Source organism: Megascapheus bottae, chromosome 6 (genome assembly GCF_031878675.1).
Source record: "Megascapheus bottae isolate mThoBot1 chromosome 6, mThoBot2.hap1, whole genome shotgun sequence".
NCBI lineage: Eukaryota > Metazoa > Chordata > Mammalia > Rodentia > Geomyidae > Megascapheus > Megascapheus bottae.
The window spans coordinates 76,011,278-76,030,559 of record NC_143514.1 but is presented as its reverse complement, the minus strand read 5'-3'; the positions used below and the strand labels follow the sequence as shown (position 1 = coordinate 76,030,559).

The window sequence follows — 19,282 nt, the reverse complement described above, 5'->3', positions numbered from 1 at the left end:
TGTTTCTCTCTCCTTTATTGTCATGTTAATTGTTTTGCTTTGCTTCATGGTTAGAGGATTACATGGCTTGACTGAAATTTGGCCCTGAAAAGATGGATTAGGTAAGAAAAGGAGGTAATGTACTTACTGGCAGGTAGGTAGGTAGGTAGACAGACAGACAGACAGACAGTGGCAATGGTCGTCCTGCTGCCCCGAGAGGCACTGGAACTATGCTGGGGTCATTGCCATGGGACCACAGCTTTTATTTAGGGCACTTACCCAGCGACCTCATGGAGTGCTTCAGGGAATTGAAAAGCAAGTGTCCAAGAGAGCATCCTATTGTGACTGGGCATGAGAGTGGTCTTATTAGGGTTGTCTTAGTACTTTGTGCAAAGCTGGGATTCTTGGGCTCAAGAGAGGGGCATCTGTCTGCTGGATGTCAATAACGTGTCATCCCTACTGATGCAGACGCCTCGTCTCCACACCCTTGTTGTGTTAACTGGTATGGAATGGCTTTCCTTACAGTTGTCTTTTTGCTTCAGTGTCTTTCCATGTGCAAAGTCAGTTTAGAGGTGGTTTTATGATGTTTTTACACCTGCTGTAAGCCAAGAACTCACTCTCGCCATGCATGCATGCTGTGCTCTTGTTCTGACACTAGTAGCATATCCTTCTCCTGCTTATTTCTTTAGAACAACTCACAATTTGAAAGCCATTTTAAGGCCTGCCTGCCACTAGCATGTGGTTGTAGCTAGTTTGCCACTCAGCAGAGGGCTGGCTCTGTGGGCTTTTGGTTGGTCATTTCTGGGAACACCAGCCTTTGTGCTATTCAGTGTGCACAAAAGCTGTATGACTCAAATCCTTTTCTTCAGACAAAATCTCAGAGGAAAGCAGACTGTGGCTTGCCAGAGTTAGCAGCCACATCCTACCTGAGCTTCTAGATGGTGGGGGATTGAGATCTGGTGTCAGGGGTTTCTTTCCATGACCCCTAAGATCCCAGGAGGAAAAGAAAGAGCTACATTCCTGGTCTACACTTGCTCATGTAAACTGGTCCCAGGATGCTTTTATTTTTAAATGCTCCCATCTTGAGCAGTGCTTTTTTTATATGGAACTCCCATTGCAGGCAGTCCAGAAAACTGAAAGGCAGAAAAGCCAGACAAAATGCCAGACCAGATTCTATTTATGATGAACTGAGCTGGAATAAAGCACTTGCTTCCCCTTATGCATGTCTGCCATATGGCTTGGAAGTGACCCTGAGAAATGAGCCTGCCATAGTTTGTCCCAGCCTGTGGCTTTGGTACAGTAGGACAGAGTTCTGAATGCAAATGCCTGCAGAGTCATTTATGTTTGTGTTGATAACATTTGTCTTATGGTCCCTTCATCTTTTTCTTTTAACATGGTCAGTTCATGTACGATTGTGTTATGTTGTCATTTATCTTCAGTTTTCTTATTTTCTAGGAACTTCCTGTAGAAAAGTCCCCCAAACAAAACAGCCCTTAATTGACTAAAAGATATTGCATGCTCAACTTAGGATAAGCACTACGGCAAAGGATATGAAATCTACCAACCTTGCAAGACTATTTGAAGCTGACTCAAAAGCTGTAACACACAGCTGCTTGCCGCCAGGCTCCTTGTTGCCTTGGTTAGAGTCAGGCATCTGCTTCTTCACGGGTGCCCACACGCAAGCTGGGCTCCCAGGGAACTGAGATCCAAAGAGAAGGGCACTGTAAGACAGGCTAGCCGCATGGGCTCCTCGTCGGGACTGGGACTCAGGTCTCAGTGTGGCCCTCTGTGTGTTTGGCACATAGCAGAGAAGGGAATGCTTGAATTGAACCTTGCGAAGCAAGTTCTCTATCAGCAGTTGATTGTAGATTTCAGGGATAACAGACATGATGCACTCAGTTTAAAATGTTCCTTCACACACCAGCTCTTGATGCCTTTCTGTTACGTGAATTACACAGAAAGAGAGAGAGAGGGAAAGAGGGAGAGAGAGAGACACTGGACTGGTCTCTTCCCATCCCTCCCTCATCCCTTTTTGAAAATCATAAGCAGATTGCCAGCATAATGGAGAGGAAACCACATTGGATATGGACTCTTGATATGCCTCTTTATTACCTAATGTCATGTATATATCCAAATGGACATTATCCTCTCAGATTGTTATCTGGCACTAATTTATAGCTGTTCTATTATGAGAGACAATGTAGCAATATGTCAGTGGGCAGAGTGCTCTGCAGACCTGGATGGTTCACACTTAAGTATAAATCAGTGCACACCCCAGGCTCACACAAATCTAGCAGAGATTAAAAGCAACAAATTGGCCTCTTTCTATGTGTAGCAGTATCATTCTCCATGCGTTTTTATGCCTCCCCTCCCCACCCCCAAATTAATGACTGAGTTGGTGGAAAATGCCTGCATTTTATTCATACTGTTTTTGTTATCAACTTCAAAAGTAATCTACCTCTTAAAGATTGTAGTTGAATGCTTGTTTGGTGAACTTGTGCCACTTTAACTCTTTCACTGTCATTCCCATTTTGTTACATTTCTGTTATGGGGACTTTATGTTGAAATATTGTATCAAATGCATTTGTAGCGGTTTAAAAATAAACTATTTAAAATTATTTAAATTGTTTTGGATGCTTCAATTGTATCATACGTGATTTACGTTTTCATTTTTGTTTGCATTGTTAATCTGGAAGAGTGTCCTGTATTGAAGTTTGCTGTTAGTTATTTTATTCTTGTCAGAGAGTGCTACAAAAGCTTATTCTAATGAAAACATTAAAATTTACAATTTGACGTACAAAAGAGGCTGTTCATTGATTTTAACTAATAGAGCCTTGAGAGAGACAGAGAGAGAAAAGCTGATTACAGTTGTGGGTCACTCACTGCCTTGTCCTGCTAGTGAGAAAGGATATCCCCAGCTTGTCAGCTCTATAGATAAAAAAGAAAGATGTTTTATGGTACTACAAATACCTAGTCATTAGGGGAGAATTTTAATGACACATTTTATATCATTGTAACCAATAAAAACGTTGTAAACACTTGTGGAAAGACTGGTTTTGTACCCATGGGAACAGTGGAAAGGGCAGGGCAGGAGGAGGATCAGGCTGAGTACTTAGGTAGGGGCTGCAGCACTGGGGTTTGCAGTGAGGGCCTCAGGCTTGCTAGGAGGCCACTCGAGCCATGCCCCTTTTTCAGATAGATTCTCATGCTTTTGTCCAGACTGGCCGGGGGACCAGGATCAGGATCGGCCTGCTTATCTCCCACCTCAGACATCACAGACATGCACCACCACACCAGGCTCATTTGTTCATGTCTTTTGCCCAGGCTGACCTTGAATCACAATCCTTCCAAACTCTGCCTCCTGAGTAGCTGGGAATACGGGCCTTGTACCACCGTACCGGGCAGCGGGCCAGCACTGTGTTAAGCACAGCACGTGGCGTGTGGTCAGCTTGAGGTCTTCCTTTGCCTGCTTCTTTATTTGGCACTGGCTGGAAATGGGCTAATTCCAGTTGCTATGTCGTGTCTGGAGGGCAGACACGCATTTGGACGGCAGGGCCAGGAAGTGCCTGTGGACCGAATTTGGTAAGTGTGAATAAAGGATTTTGTTTTGGTGTTTCCTTGTTTACAAGTAGTTTGTGGGCTGACCTTTATTTTTGTGACTCTGCTAAGGAGAAGTCAAAGACATTGTAACCTTTTTGTTAGGGTTTCTCCAGCTACAGGGTCTTAAGAACCAAAAGTGGTTGGGTATCAGCTGTGTCCTGTGAGTAGCACCACATAGCACTTCCTGTCTCATCCTCCGTGGATATCGCTGGAGCCATGGCCAGCTCCCCGTGGCCTCCCAGTTTCATTGTATTAGGGATGGGGCTTGTGGAGCAGTGAGAATTAGGAAATGGCCCCCAGTCTTGGTAGTTTTAAATACCAAACACAGCAGTGCCTTGTGGAGGAACTGGGTATTGTGGGGGGCAAGAGCCCTTGTCTGAGCAGGAGACCTGGGGGTCCCTCCCAGCATACCCCGCCTGACACATCCTCAGGTCTTCAGGAAACAGGTACCTCAGGAGGCTGCCTTGTCCCCTGCTTTGGTGGGGAGGGCCTTGGAGGAGTTCTGTTTTCTGGATCTTAGTCCCCAGTTTACAGAGGTGAGGACAAATGGTGAGACTGTTTGGGCCCAATACAGCAGCGCCTGGCCACACTGCTTCGAGGAGCTGGCGAGGCTCCGGTTCTCACCACCCTGGCTCCGACAGCAGGGCTTCACACATGTTACACGTTGCTTGACCACTGTCTTGCTGTCTCATTTTGGTTGCCTTCGCCTCCACGTCTGTTTCTGAACCTCTCAGAGTGCAGTGAGGACGCCCTGTTCAGACTGGTGATGTCAGGTTAGTTTTGCAGAAGGGTGGTTGTCAACAGCTGGTGGAGTATTCAGTATGTGCCAGGCTGGGTCTTTGGATCTGAGGACTCATGAGAGGCAGCATGGATGTAATTCCTGGCCCTGTGAGCTGCTGCTTGCCTGTTGGATTGTCCCTCATCTTCAAGGCGATTCCAGCGTCACACTTGAGCACATCTGGACAGCTACGGTCCGTGGTACTTTGTGGAAGGGCTTCTGGGATATGAGCTCACTTAGTGGGTTGGAGATTATATCATGGGGATTTTTATTTGGTATCAAGGTTTTTTTTTTGCTTAGGTCAGCTTACATTCCTAAGGGTGATTTACTTTGAAAAGATGGATGAGAGCTCAGGTAGGTGGGAAGAGGGCTGAGATGGATGGGTGGATGGATATCGAGTCCACGGCACGCCGAGGACTTGGCTCTGCTTCCCTACAGGCTTGCCTCCTCTGGCATCAGCCCTGCTCTGCCTCTTAGGATGGGCTCTCAGTGAAGGTTCCAGTAAAGCACTGGATGGTGGATCAGAGAGACAAGATGGGCCATAAGTCCTGTTCCCGAGCATGCTGCTGCTATGGTTCTCCTGGGGCCACCCTTTTGTGTTAGACAAATTAATTAGACCTTACTCTGCCTATATAGGCTCTGGGTAATTCGACTACATGCTGGGAAATAAGGAATTCTTATAATTCTTCATTGTCCGAGGGCTTGTGCCACATCAATCCTCAGGTCAGTGGCCATGATAAAGGTGAAGAACCTGGGCTATTCTGGGGGACTTGAACTTAGGAACTGGGTACTGTCCCTTTGCATTTTCACCAAAAGCTGGCACCCTGCCACTTGAGCCACGACTCCACTTTTGACTTTTGTTAATTGGAGATAAAGCATCTCGTGCCCTCGCTGGCTTTAAACCATGATCCACAGACGTCAGCCTCTTGAGTAACTAGGACAGGCATGAACTACGGTTTGGAGTCACTCTTGGTCCTTGTGCTGCTGGGGGAGCGCAGACCTTGGCCTGTTCGCTGCTTCCCTTCAGCTGTGTCAGGCCAGCCCTGCCTGGTGCTTTAGTTAACTTCTACAGGGCTTGCCTTATGCAGGCCTGCACAGTGTTCTGAGAGGTCAGCTGCCAACAATGAGGTCCACATTGGTGGCACCTCTGGTGTTTAGCAACATTCTCCACAGAGCCAGCGGTGACACTAAGCCGGCACCTGAGCTCCGAGTGGATGTGAGGTTGAGGGGAAACAAGCAGCTGCTCCTTGGCTCATGGACAGGGTGCCACGAGGCCAACACCCACTTGCGGCCACCACCAGCCTGTTTCACGTCACTTCTCCCTCTCCTCCCATCTGCCCCTCCTGCTCCAGCTGCTCTGCTGGGTACTGGGATAAGTGCTTTTCTGGGATGGAGTCGAGAGCCTTGCACAGGCCAGACCTCTTCCAACCTCCCCAGCGCTGAGTAAGCTGTTCAGGAGCCAAGGGGCTGCCATGCCAGGTAGGGCTGTCAGGACTTGGAGGGCCGGAAGCAATTCTGTCGGGAGAACAATATCCGGTGTCGGCTGCCACCCCTCTCGTCACAAGTGGCTTTCATTTTGTCAGTGCAGAACTTTAGCCTCAACCCCCACTCCATGAGAGCCTGCCAGCATCAGTCAGCATTCCAGGCAGTCACCTGGGCTGAGGGTCTCCTGGCCAGCCACTCCTCGCCTTGACTTCTCTCAGGAGAAATATGCTACCACCATGGCTGCTGGCTGACCTCCTGCTGCTTCCTCCTGTCCTGTTAAAAACAGGCTCAATGGTTTGGGGGAGGACTAAAGAAGGCACTGGGGTGTCATGAGACGCCTCGGTATCCCCAGAGAACCTTGACCTGACGGCTGGGTATGAACCCAGAAAGAGTTGGTTCGGGCTCACTTCTCACCCCGACAAGAAGTGCCACTAGAGCATTGTGTGTGGAGGCCGTGGGTGTGGGTGTGGGGAAGGTGGGGTAGCCTCATATAGTCCCTGGATTACAAAGAATTGGAAAACCCTCGTGATTCTGCAGAGTTAGTTGCTTCCACTGAAAAAAAGTTCTGTGGCGAACTTGTATGAGACTTGGCAATAGTTGTATGAGAGTAAAATTTATCAGCCTACTGAGACAATAGGATTTGTGTTTCCTACCTCACCGGTGCCAGCTGGATTTCTTTGCAAGTCTTTGTGGTAGTAGTAGAAATATCTGAAGACATGGCTGCCTAAATGTGCCTTCTCTTGTCCCGCCAAGAAACCGTAGCAGAAAGTCAGCTGGGAAACCTCCGTTTCTCCATGTCCGGTGATCAGTGCCAGCCCAGCATTTCCCTGTGTGGAGGAAGTACCGGGTCCCTTGGGGGGGGGGGGGGGGAGACAGGATTGTATTTGAACACGACACACTTTTAAGCCCCAAATTCTTCCAGATTACTGCTAGACAGTTTCCACCTATATTAGTAATCACCAAGTTTTTAACATTGAATCCAAATAAGAACTTTATTTTATTTTGTCAATTGTGAGACTTGAACTCTGAGCCTGGGCATTGTCCCTGAGCTCTTGAGCTCAAGGCTACTTTCCTACCCCTTGAGCCACAGTGCCACTTCCGGTTTTTTGGTGATCAGTTGGAGCTAAGAGTCTCGGGGTCTTTTAGTGCCCAGGGTGGCTTTGAACTGCAGTCCTCAGATCTCAGCTTCCTGAGTAGCTAGGATTATAGGCGTGAGCTACCGCACCTGGATGTCAAATGTGCATTTTAAACAGGACCTGGAATTTGCTACACAGGTAAGTTAATTAACCAAAGGGTACTGATATAGCTGTAGCAACTTTTAATTTTTTATTTAAAAACAATTTCAATTTAAAGCAGTTGGCTATTTTTTGGTATTTAATTTTGGCAAAAAGTAGTATTTTTTATTGGAATGAAACTAAAGATGAAGATTCAATTTTCCTTATGATGACATTGTCCCTTTTTTTTTTCTTTTACAATTACATGTGATGGTGCCAGCCCATTAGAGTAGAGGAATATTTTCAGATGCCTGCTTTTCCCAAGCAATTAGTGGAACTCATGAGATCACCTACATCCTGAAGTGATCATGGTTTTCAAACTTTAAAAAGAAAAGCCCTTAAATGGTCAAGCTGGATTGTAGAGGTGTTGGGCTGTGGAGCTGATGCATTGTGCATGGTGGCTGGGGGTGAGGACCAGGTGCTGCCAGCTGCCGTGGAGGGAGCCGATGTCTCTGGCCACTGTCCTGCACAGCCATGGCGTGCTTCACCTTGAGCTCTGCCCCAGCCCAAGGAAGACGGGCTTCTTGTTTTCGGATCAGTCAGTCGGATGGGTGTAGAGTGACCAGGCATGGCGGTTGCAGGCGCCATGCTCTGTGGCAGTGAGAGCCAGCTGATGGGCCTGGGTTTAGATGACTGGGTGGTTTTGTTGCTGTGGATCTGCATTTCCTCCCCTGGGTCCCTGTTAGTAACAGGCTAGACGCGCTCCCTGCCCACATGACTGGTACTTAAAGGTGGCACAGGTCCCTAGGCAGAATTTGATGGCTGCTGGCCAGATGATGGTGGCACTGACTGCCAACCCCTGAGGGCTTTCAGGGGCAGACTCTGGGGGGCACCAAGCTAACAGCCAAGTAAGGTTCAGGGACTGAATGGGGGAGTGGAGGTTGTGTCACCAAGAAGGAACTCCTTGAGAGGAACTTCTCAGAAACAAGACTCCTTCCAAGAAACAGACAGTGCTCCTTGCCCCTCTGCACACTGGCCTTACTGTTCTTGAGGCTTGAATTCCTCTCTGCACTGTGGTATCAGCTTGCTCACTATAGGGCTCCCCCTGCTTGAAAGAGAATTCCACCCAGGCAGCAACTTGGTTTGGCTCTGGGTACATTCTCAGCCTCTAGACAAATGCCTCCCGTGTAGTAACTGCTCAGTAAATCCTTGTTGAATAAAGTATTTGAATCCGTGGCTCCATCCTGAACTTATTCTGAACACATCTTCTGCTAGCTATTGACTGGCCCTCTTGGAGGGGGTAGGGAGGAAGCCGTTCCATTGGGCCCACAGAAAGTCGAGAAGATGTCTGCCGGCCACTGAAAACTGCAGCTGCTGCCCTCAGGGGGCCTCACAGACAGCTGCCACCACTGCTGTGGTTGAAAGATGTCCTCTTGAGCCTCAACTCGAACCTGAGATACCATGGTTGGTGTAAGGTTTCAGGAGAGACCGGACTGCAATAGCCAGAGCTCCCTTAATCCTCTCCTTCCTCCACCCAGAGATTGAGCCACTGGGACACCATTACCCCAAAACACATCAGACCACAAGGAACTAGAGTGAGGTGAGGACAGGAAGTCAGCAAGTTCATATTCTACCATGCCTTCCCTGGATTGGAATGTCAGTGCCAGATGGAAGCTTTAAAATGACTTTGATTCAAAAGAGAACATCCCATTGGCTCTATGCAAGCAGGAATGTGTGTGTGTGTGTGTGTGTGTGTGCACACTTGTGCATGTTCTGGGACTTGGACTCGGGGCCTTGCACAGTCACCTGGCTGGCACTCGAGCTACAACTGTACTTGCAGCTTTGGGGTGGTTAGTCGGAGCTAATGGTGTGATTGTGATCTTCAGAGCTGCACCGTGTGAGTAGCTAGGATGATGGGCACTCTGCTGCATGGCCTTGCCATGGGTGGCCCCGGGGTGCACACAGTGCTCATGGCCCCCGCTCTCCCTGAAGACAGTCCCCAGCAGGGTCCCTCACTTCTCCATGTATGCCTGGGCTGGGAGAGCGGGGGTCTCCTCAGAAAAGCTGCCTGCAGCCAGCCAGGCATGACCTCACACTGTAACCTCTGCTTGTGCTCCCAAACCTGCAGATCCAGCGCTGGGAAAAGGCCAATGGCCGCTGGTTACCAGATTCCGTATCCACTGTTAGCAGAACGGCTGGAGGAAAACTGTCAGCCAGCCTGCAGCTCCCGTGTCCCCTCGGGAGCCTTGCTTTGGGTCTCGGGAGACTGGGACACAGCTAGAAGAGGACTAGTGGGCCGCCGCAGAAAGCCCCTTTCCTCTGCCAGCTGTGGCCTTCAGGGGCAGAAGCAATCCCCTGCTGGCACGCTCCCTTCCGGGCGTCCCCACACAGCAGGCCACACCCTCCATGTGTGGATGCAGAATGGGCTCAGCAGCCCGGGCCGGGCCGTCTGGGCTGGGCCTGCGCGGGGCCCCGGGTCCGGAGGGGCTGTGATGAGGACGGGGGTCCAGGGCCCGCAGGGCTCCGCGCGGGGCCTGTGTGCGCCGCCTGCTCACACCCGACACCCGGCATGTTTCGAGTTTGCTGTCTATTCGTGGGCTGTCCCGGGGCTCGAACTCGCGGCCTGGGCGCCGTCCATGAGCTCTTTGCCCACGTCTAACGCTCTGCCACAAGGACCACGACGCCACTGCCCGCTTTGGGGGTAGCTGAGTGGCGATGCGGATCTAGGGACCTTCCTGCCCGGGCTGGCTCCGAACCGCGGTCCTCGGACCTCGGCCTCCTGAGTAGCCGGGATTGCAGGCGTGAGCCCGCGATGCCCGGGGAGACCAGGCCGGGGCGGCGGGGTCGTGTGCACCGGCCCTGTCCAGCACGCATGCGCAACGAGAAGCCAGCCCGGCCTGCTGCGGGAGAACGTCCACCCAAGAAGATTAACCTGGAAAACGTCTGGGACGTTTCCAGAGTCCTCCTGAGGCTCGGCCAGGGCCGGGAGCACAGCCGTCTCCTAGAACACCCCCGTGCGCACTGAGCATGCGCCTTGTCCGCCCTACCCCGCCGCCGCGCGTTGAGCATGCGCTGCGCGCCTTGCTCGTGTGAGTACTGAGCATGCGCCGTGCTCCCTCGCGCATTAGGCACATGCTGTGTGGCCGGCCCTGACCTCAGGCCTGGCCTGGAGTAGGCTGCCTGGAAATGCCATCTGGTGTAAAGGACAAGCCGCCTTCGACTCTTGGGGGTGTAGACGTGGCTGTGTTTTATTGTTTTGTGTTTCTCAGTCCTGTGGTAGGTTTATGGCTATGCTTCAGTCCTGGCTTTGGCCAGCTGTGTGTTGTCCAACAAGCAGCCTGACCTCTCTGTGCTTTGGTCATGTACCTGAAATCCAGAACCGCCCAGTTCCAAGTTCCTGTGATTTTATGTCCCGTCCTGGACACCTAGTAAGCCTGCAAGTGCCAGCTGTAGGATTGCTGCTCCTGGGGCTTGAACTGAGGCCCTGCATGCCGTCCCTTGACGTTTTTGCTCAAGGAAGGAGCTCTACTACTTGAAGCAAAGCTCCATTTCAACTTTTTGTGTCTTAATTGGAGCTAAGAGTTTTCCCAAGGTAGCTTTGAGTCTCCATCTTCAGATCTCAGCCTCCTCATGCCTGAGATTACAGCTTGACCTCAGCTTTTTACCTCCTTTGGCCTAGGAGACCAATAATGATGGCATAACGAACTCTTAGGGTCCTTATAGGGCTTCACCACTTTGAAGTTTCCTTATCTGATGTCTAGAGGATACCACGTCTCTTGTCCCAAATGGAAATATGTCTCCCCTAGGCAAATCTGTCTGTATCATGAATTTGCGTGAAGTTTTTGTCTGGGCTTGTGTCCATTCTTAGTCATTTCCTTTGGGAAGAAGCAGGCTGGCTCAGACACCGGGGATTGGGGTGTGCTGGGGCTGTAGGTGAGTGCAGAGGAGTGTGGTGAGGTCCGATGCTGGGTTGGAGGTCTGGGAGAAGCAGCTTTGAGGCTGGCTGTGGCTCGTTGGCCCAAGTGGGTCACATCAGGGCATGGTGGCTTCCTGCAGGGATGAGGTCCCTAGGACTGGAGCCCAGCCCTGAGATGAGTGGGCAGGGTCTGCCCCAGGGACCTGCAGCCACACAATTGGGTTCACAGAACTGGAAAAAATGGAGCCTTTGCCCCAAGGAAGCTGGATCTCTGGACAGTCTGTTTTGTTTTTTGTTTGTTTTTTAATGTATGGCGGTTTGAACTCAGGGCCCCATGCTTACTCTGCTTGCTTGCTTGGCTGCTGCTCTGCCATTTGAACCATGCCCCCAGCCCAGCTCTCTGTTTGGAGCTAGAGTCTTAAGGATTTTTTTAGCCTCGACTATTGATTCTCTGGATTGCAGCTGCTTGAGTAGCTAGAATTACAGGTAGGAGCCACCTCAGACCTTATCTGTTCTTGAAAACACACTGGGTGGGGCAGGGCCAGGTCTGCTGTTTTCTTCACTGGCACTGCCTTCTCTGAGGGCTCTTGTGTCAGGCAGAGTGGTGGCTCTGTGGTGGGTGGTGCCATGCCAGGGCAGTGCCAGCAGGTTCCTGCCTTCTGAACTTCCTTCTCGTCTCCTGCGGCTTCATCCCCTCCCTGCCTTACTCCTCCAGGAAGCCATGAACCTGGCCTGTTCTCTTCCCAGGAGGCAGCATGCAGCATGTTGGTGAGCCAGCCGCTGTTCGGCGATCACTTGGTTTCTTTGTCTGGGTGTGGACTCTTGGCAGGAAGGGTGGCAGCCACACGGGGACCCCACAGAGGTCATCAGGCCTCAGTGCTGGCCTTCCTCCTGTTCACAGCATCAGGTGTGACCAGCGTGTCACATGCTGGGCATTCTGAGGGCAGACCACACAGGTTTCAGGACCTGGAGCCCGGAAAGGCTCAGGGCATGGCCTAGATGACCCACGGGTGGGGTAGGACGGGGCTTTTGGGGGGAAAGGCCAAATGGGGGCCCACTGGGCCCATATCCTCCCCCAGGACTGTTGGGAAGGAAATGGGCCAGAGTGAAATCTAGGTAGACATGGCCTAGCGGCCTGGTCCACGGGCACTAGGGGCTGGCCGCGTCCGGTTTCCTGGGCTCTTCCCAGCCTGGCCTCACTCACTGCACACCCTGATGGAGATGACCGACTGCTGGCGGGGCCCAGGGTCTGGGCTGCTGGGCTGCTGGGCTGCCGGCTCCCACCTCACCTGGGCAGAGAGCACAGCCTGCCGCCTCCTCACACCCCAGCCATCTCCACTCAGATCTCCTGGGCAGGGGCACTTCATCTGGGACCTGGGGACCCAGAGCGTGGTGTGTGAGATTCTCCCAGGCAGCCTCCCCCTCCCCTGCCAGTTCTGCATGGCAGTTCCGTGACCCAGGGCCAGGGCCCACATGCTCTGATCTTCCATCCCCACCACAAGGCCTGGGGCTGTACAGATACAGGCAGAGAAATGAACCGTGGGTCCTGGGTTCAAATTTCACAGCTTTCTTATTGGCCAAAAGAGCTCAAATGGCCAAGAGAACTTGCCTCAGGGCCTCTGTCCCCTTGTCTAGAACACACAGGTAGAAGCCCTGCCCTCAAAACAGGGGGCCTGAGGCCTGCAAGACACCCCAAGGCAGACCCCACATGGAGGTGCTCAGACATGCTGTTACATTATTTCCTTCTCCTTCCCTCCCCCTGCCTCCTCCCTTCCCCCTGCCTCCCTCCCTCTCCCCGTCTTCCTCTCTCCCTCCCTCCCCTGCCTCCCTCTCTCTTTCAAGTTTTAGCACACATTTATTTTTGTATCTCAGGGTAAAGTAGAGAAAAATAGAAAAGGAGAGAAACACTGTGTTCCCCACTCAGGAAGTGGGGTGGAGGCTGTGGGGACAGTTCCCCCTCCCTGCTGCTGTTCCACATTCCGAGCTGGGCAAGGACGGGTGCAGCCAGCAGCTCCTCAACCTTAGACAGGGGTTTTTGCAGGGAGGGTGAGGTAGGTGGTGTCCCCCCATCATCTGGAAACTGGCAAGGAACTCTGTGCCACATGTGCATACCTTTCCTTGTTTCTGTTTCTACCCATTTGTGAAGTTCCCGGGATTTAATTTTTTTTTCTTTTTAAGAAATCAGATTTGCATACCCCAGGAGGTGTGGAGGAGGGGCACCCATCTGCTTCCTCAGTTTACTTCCTGCCTCCTTGACCCATGTGTCTACCTGGGCTCGGAGAGGTGCAGGCATTTCCCCAAAGCCACACAGCAAGTCAGTAACAGAGCCAGTCACCCCAGCCACCTTCTCCCCTGCCACACTGGCTCCCAGCCTGAGGGTGTCATCAAGTGGCACAAAGAAGCCCCTGTGTTGAATGACACCAGACAATTCTTGGGAATGGATGCCACACACCCTGGAGCCTTAACCCCGCCCCCCTCCCCCAATCCCTGCAGCCAAGGTACCGAATGTTCCCAAAGCTAGGGCTGGGTAAGTACTGGGCGGGCCCAGGGCACAAGGAGGGACAGCAGTGTGCCCCAGGGACTGGGGTCCCTTGGGCATGGCTATGGGGAAGCCAAGGCCCGTCCACTATCCATGGGCAAGGGGAGCCGAGGGCAGCCAGCAGGACACTGTGTGATGCGGTGCTGTGGGCGGTGTCCCATCTGGGGTCCTCCAGAGGCCGCTGCCATTGTTTGGTGGGGAGGACTGAAGGGGATGGAGGGGAAGGAGGCCATGGGAGGCCCATGAAGTGTCTCTTGCCACTATGTGTGTGTCCTGGTGTGTGTGCCGGTAGTGAGGCTTGAACTCATGGCCTAGGTGCTGTCCCTTAGCTTTTGCACTCAAGGCTAGTGTTCCACTACTTGAGCCACAGCTCCTCGTCTGGCTTTTGGATGGTTCATTGGAGATGAGTCTCGTGGACTTTGCTGCCTGCCCTGGCTTCCCGTTCCCGTCCTTGGATCTCAGCCTGCTGCGGAAGACAACCGTGAGCCTGGGCGCAGGCTGCCTGTTGGCCTCGGAGGACCCAAGAGGCCCCTGTGCCTCCTCCCCCAGGCAGGCTCCCGTGCTCATGGCTGTCCTCCACTCTGAGCCTGGATGGCGTGGGGTGGTGGGGTGGATCCCAGCTCTCTGAGGGCCACACCGCTACCCTGTGGCATCAGTGTCCCCAAATGCCACCCTCCAAACCCTGGACTGGCAGCATGCCGAGACCTGTCTCCACATGTTCCCACCTTGCAGGTGGGCCTGGTGCTCAGAGAGGGCCCTGGCTTGCTGAGGTGCTGTGGCCATGGAGTGAGCACCTAGCGCTGTGCAGTTATTAATGTCCCCTGCTGCCATATTTGTGGGGCTCAGGGCTGACCGCCAGAGGACTAATTAGTTCCAGAGTCAGGGTCCCGAGGTGGGGACCTGAGCCTCGGTTTCCTCATCCAGCCCTTCCTCCCTCTTGGGCTGCTGGAGGACTCAGAAGGAAGGTAGGAAAAGAAGTGGGGGCCCCGGGCGTGGCAGCTAGAGCTGTCCACCGGGTGGGCAGTGTACAGATTGGGGGTGGGGGCGGTGCAGGCACGAGCACGCCCCCTAGTGGAAATGGATGGCTGTGCAACATGTGGGGGACAAGAGAGAACCTGGGCAGCCAGGGAAGCCAGGCTTGGCTGGCTAGAGCTGGGCGTTGAATGTTCTAGAATCAATGTTCAATACCACCTTGCGTGCCCGGCTGAAACACCATTGGCTCCCATAGTGCCCTTGATGAGGCTGAGCTTTCCCCAGCCCCATCTCCCTGTCAGCTGGCATCTGTGGGAGCTGAGGCCCAGAAGGCTTTGCCTACGTCTCACCTCCTGCAGCTTTGACCAGCATCCTGCTGGCCTTCTATTGGTCCATCTCCAGAGGTGGGCAGGCAGCAAAGTCCATGAGACTCATCTCCCTTGATGTTCCTGAGACTCAGGGTAGATGTCAGCTTTGGGGGTTCATGACATGATCACCCCATCCTGTCCCCACACAGGTGTGTCTGTGCCACCCCAGGTGCTTTCTGCCTGTGAGCACTGAGGCCTCACAGGCAGAAGGACTAGGGAGGCGGTGGGAAATGGAGGCAGAGCAGGCAAGGCTGGCTGTGGGTTCTGCAGCCAGAGCTTGTCCATCTATCTCCTAGGGATCACTGTGGGGCCTCAGAAATGGATGTTTATTTCTTCTTGCCCAGATTTCTGTGTGATCCCCCAGGGAGAGATGTGTTGATGGGACCCAACAGTGCATATACTGATGAGTAAATCTCTCAGCATAGCCCAGCACTGTGGCTCACACTTGGAATCCCAGCCACTCAGGAGGCTGAGGTCTGAGGATCACGGTGGGAAGCTAGCCCAGGCAGGATAAGCTTGTGAGACTCTTATCTCCTCCCTGCCCTCCACCACCAAAAGCTGGAAGTGAAGCTGTGGCCGAAGCAATAGAGCCAGCCTTGAGCTGAAAAAAGTTCAGAAATAGCGGCTGGTTCAAGCCCTGGAACTGGCACAACAAAACAAAGGAGGAGACCCCAGGGCGCATGAGCTGAAACCAGGCACTAGTTCAGGACGTGCCATCCCACCTGGTCGGTGGCTGAGACTCCTCCCGTGTCAGAGCACAGCTGGGTGCCAGGGAACCATTCCTCCTCTTCCTCTTCCTCTTTCCCTGCAGCTACAGCCTCCGCCTGGCGTCCCGGAGTCCCCCAGCGGCCACCTACATCACCAGGCAATGCCGAAAGGTGAAGGCCCCAGCCGCGGCCCAGTTCCAGGCGCCTTTCTTCAAAGAGTAGACGCTCGCCTGCCCCAACAGGTAGGAAGCAGGACGTGGTGGCGTGTATGTCTCCAGGACCCCTGTGGTGGTTCTTGGGGTGGAGAGGCTGGCGTGGGCTTCTCCAGACCTCCCGAGGGAGGGCCTTCCTGACTCAAGGTGCAGACCCTGGGCCCCTGGGCTTCCAAACCCCGGGTCTGCCCCTCACTGACCTCTGGGCCTCAGTTTCCACATCTGTACAATGGGGAACACAACAGCATGCTTTGTGGGATGATTGGGCAACGTGTAAAGGTGACACATATACAGAGCACATGGCCCAGTGCCTGGCTGCCAGCCAGCTCTGGGTGTTGGCCTATGGTGTCGTGATGTGATGATACACAGTGGAAAGAAGCAGTAACAATCAAACCTTCAGTGTCGTTAGGTCCACAACGCATTGTGGAGTCCCCATTCACACCATGGGTTTGAGAACAAAAATGATCCCAATCCGTGAAATGTAGACATTAGACGTAGGTGGTTAAAAACCTGGGAGGCAGCAGAACAGCCATGGCTCACACGTATCATCCTAGATGTCCAGGAGCTGAGATCAGAGGATCACAGCTTGAGGCCAGCCCAGGCAGGAAAATCCATGAGATATTTTTCTTTCTTCCCTTCCCTCCCCTTCCCTCCCCTCCCCTCCCCTCCCCTCCCCTTCCCTCCCCTCCCTTCCCCTCCCCTCCCCTTCCTTCCCCTTCCCTTCCCTTCCTTTCCCTTCCCCTCCCCTCCCCTCCCCTTCCCTTCCCTTCCCTCTCTCCCCCCTTTCTCCCCCCCTCTCCCCTTCCCTTCCCCTCCCTCCCTCCTCTTCCTTTCTTTCTTTCTTCCTTTCTTTCTTTCTTTCTTTCTTTCTTTCTTTCTTTCTTTCTTTCTTTCTTTCTTTCTTTCTTTCTTTCTTTCTTTCTTTCTTTCTTTGTCCTGGGGCTTGAACTCAGAGCCTGGGCACTGTCCCTGAGCTACCCTTGCTCAAGGCTGGCACTCTACCACTTGAGCCACAGCATCCTTTCTGGCTTTTTCTGTGTATGTGGTACTGGGGAATGGAACCCAGGACTTCATGCATGCTAGGCAAGCCCTCTACCTCTAAGCCACATTTCCAGCCCTCGTGAGAGTCTTATCTCTTGTGAACAACCGGAGGTTGGACGTGGAAGCATGGCTCAGGTGATAGAGCACCAGCCTTGGATCAGGAAAAGCTGAAGGGGAGATGGTGTCCAGGCCCAGAGGTTGAGCCTCAGGACCGCGCAACAGCCACGAAACCACCACCAATGCATGTAGTCACCACTGTCATTTCTGTTTCCCGTTTCTCCTCAGCACCGGAAGTGACTTGGAATCAGTGAAGCCAAAGGGACTGTCGGCCGACCCTGCAGGGAGCAGTGGCCTGCTCCCGTGGTGTGAGGTGGCGAGTGCATGCGTGTGTGTCTGGGCCTGCAGGTCCACTCATGCTCTTCACACCGAGGTCCCAAACCCGGGGGAGCAGGCAGGCAGCTGGCTCACACCTCCTCTGGACTGACCCTTGGATGTGACGGCAGAAGGTGTTCTGCAGCTCAGCCTTGCTGTTGAGATGGGGTCTCTCATACTATGCAATTTCTCAAGAGCTCCTTGCCCTGCTTTTTTTTCTTTTCTTTTTTTTTTTTTGCTTCTTGAGCTGTCTTTGGCCATTGTAGGGACGTTGGGTTAACCCAGGAGTCAGCCTTAGTCCTGCCTGGGGTTCAGGGGCTTTCTAAGAGGCCAAATTCCCCTCGACTCCCATCCTTGCCTCCCCTCACCACCCCTGCCCACCCGTGGGAATCCATAGCATACAGACCCCACAGGCTGAGCCCGAGTCCCCCACCCCAACACTGGGGACCCCCTTTCTCCCTTCCCTGCCCATGGGATGGGAGCAGAAGGCTGTGCACACGTATACACACACACACACACACACACACACACACACACACACACACACACACACGAACTGAAAAAGAAAAGAAAAGAAATAGGAAGAATTTACAAAAAGCACAGTGAAGGAGGAAAGATTTTCAGAGGCCAGGACCTGCCAGCCACGGGAAGTTGGGGGTCAGCGAGGTGGAGGGGTCTGGTGCCTTGGGGGTGGACCCGGGCAGAGGCACCCTGGGACCCCTGTGGTGCCATGTCCCTGGGGTGGCAGGACAGCGCCTGGGGAGGCGCGTAGAGATTTTGTTTCCTTTTTCAGGGCTACTCGGGTTTATCTCCCAACTCTGTAAATACGTATGGAGACGCTTTTAAAAAAGCACGTTATTTATGCCCCCCATTGTAAATGCCCCATTTTTAAAGTTTTATAATGCCTCTCATTGAATTCATCTGTGTCCTGGCTGCAGGATGGGGGTTTGGGGGACTCTGGGAGAAGGACACCTGGGCAGAAATGAGCCGGCCAGTGGCTGGGGTCCTCCTTTTCCTAGCTTCCACCCAGCTGAAGCTGGTGCTTTGTTTAAACCCATCTGTCCCCCCGTGGGAGCCCTCGCCAGCACGAAGCACGGATGCTGCCTTGTCCACTACACGCCCCCACCCACGGATTGTCCCCCAGCCTCTGCACCCCAAGGGGCGAGGACCACGCAGAGAGCGGCTGACGTCACCCTCACCCCTGGAGTCCCCCTTGTCCACACGCACATTGAGCCCAGTCCACGCGTGGCTGTAAGGAGAGCTGCTCTGCTCACGGCAGAGGCTGGCTGGCCTGTGGGGACAGACCTGGCTGTGGGGGCCTTCAAAGGCCTCCAGCTTTTGGCATCGTCAGTTGGCTCTACCAGGGGAAGCCAGTGGAAATAAAGGCTGGAAAGGGATGGTGAGGATAGGGCGTGGCGTGGTCATTGTGGATATCGGCCTGGTCTCCTCCCACATGGGCGGCTGGGTGGGTGAAATGCCGCCTGAGACAGCAGAGGAGCCACACCATCCACCCACCCGCCAAGCAACGATGAAGCCATTTATCAAGTCAAAAGGCCACCTGCAGCTGCAAATGCAAATGTCACCCTCGAATTTAATGTTTGGAGATGTACGGCCATCGTGACCAGCAACTTTATTTCTTTATGCTGTTGGGGCTAGGATTTGAACTCAGAGCTTAACCACTTGGCCCATGCCTGTTCATTTTCAGCTCATGTTTTTCCTTCCATAGCTGGCCTGAACTGAGATCCACCTATACCTGTGTTTTCTCACATAGCTCAATCGACAAGCACTCACCACCACACCTAACTTATTATTTGAGACAAGGAAGGGTCTTGCCCACTTTTTTGCCTGGTCTAGTCTCAAACTATAATCTTCCTTAACTCTGCCTTCCAACTCCTGTGGTGTCAGCTGCCCCCCTCTGGCTTTAGGAGATTTTTGTCACCTCAAAAGAAACCCAGATGGCTCACATCTGTAATCCCAGTTACTCAGGGGAAAGCTCACAGTTCAGTTCAAAACAAGCCTGGGCAGAAAAGACCATGAGATTTTTTTTTTTGCCAGTCCTGGGGCTTGAACTCAGGGCCTGAGCACTGTCCCCAGGCTTT

The 19,282-nt window shown here is 53.0% G+C and overlaps 1 protein-coding gene across 5 annotated transcripts in view; it reads left to right on the top strand.

The window, feature by feature from the left end:
• Prdm2 (PR/SET domain 2) overlaps positions 1 to 18,581 on the top strand; it is a 95,277-nt gene extending 76,696 nt beyond the window's left edge. For 4 of the 5 annotated variants that reach the window (XM_090335777.1, XM_090335780.1, XM_090335781.1 and 1 more), the window contains 2 exons: positions 15,663 to 15,800; positions 17,097 to 18,581. In XM_090335777.1, coding sequence (XP_090191903.1) covers positions 15,663 to 15,780 — 118 coding nt within the window. In that variant the 3' untranslated portion in view covers positions 15,781 to 15,800; positions 17,097 to 18,581. Of the gene's footprint in view, positions 1 to 1,434; positions 3,057 to 15,662; positions 15,801 to 17,096 lie in introns of those variants that run through there. The other variant, XM_090335778.1, reaches the window with a different exon arrangement.
• The last annotated feature ends 701 nt before the right edge of the window (positions 18,582 to 19,282 follow it).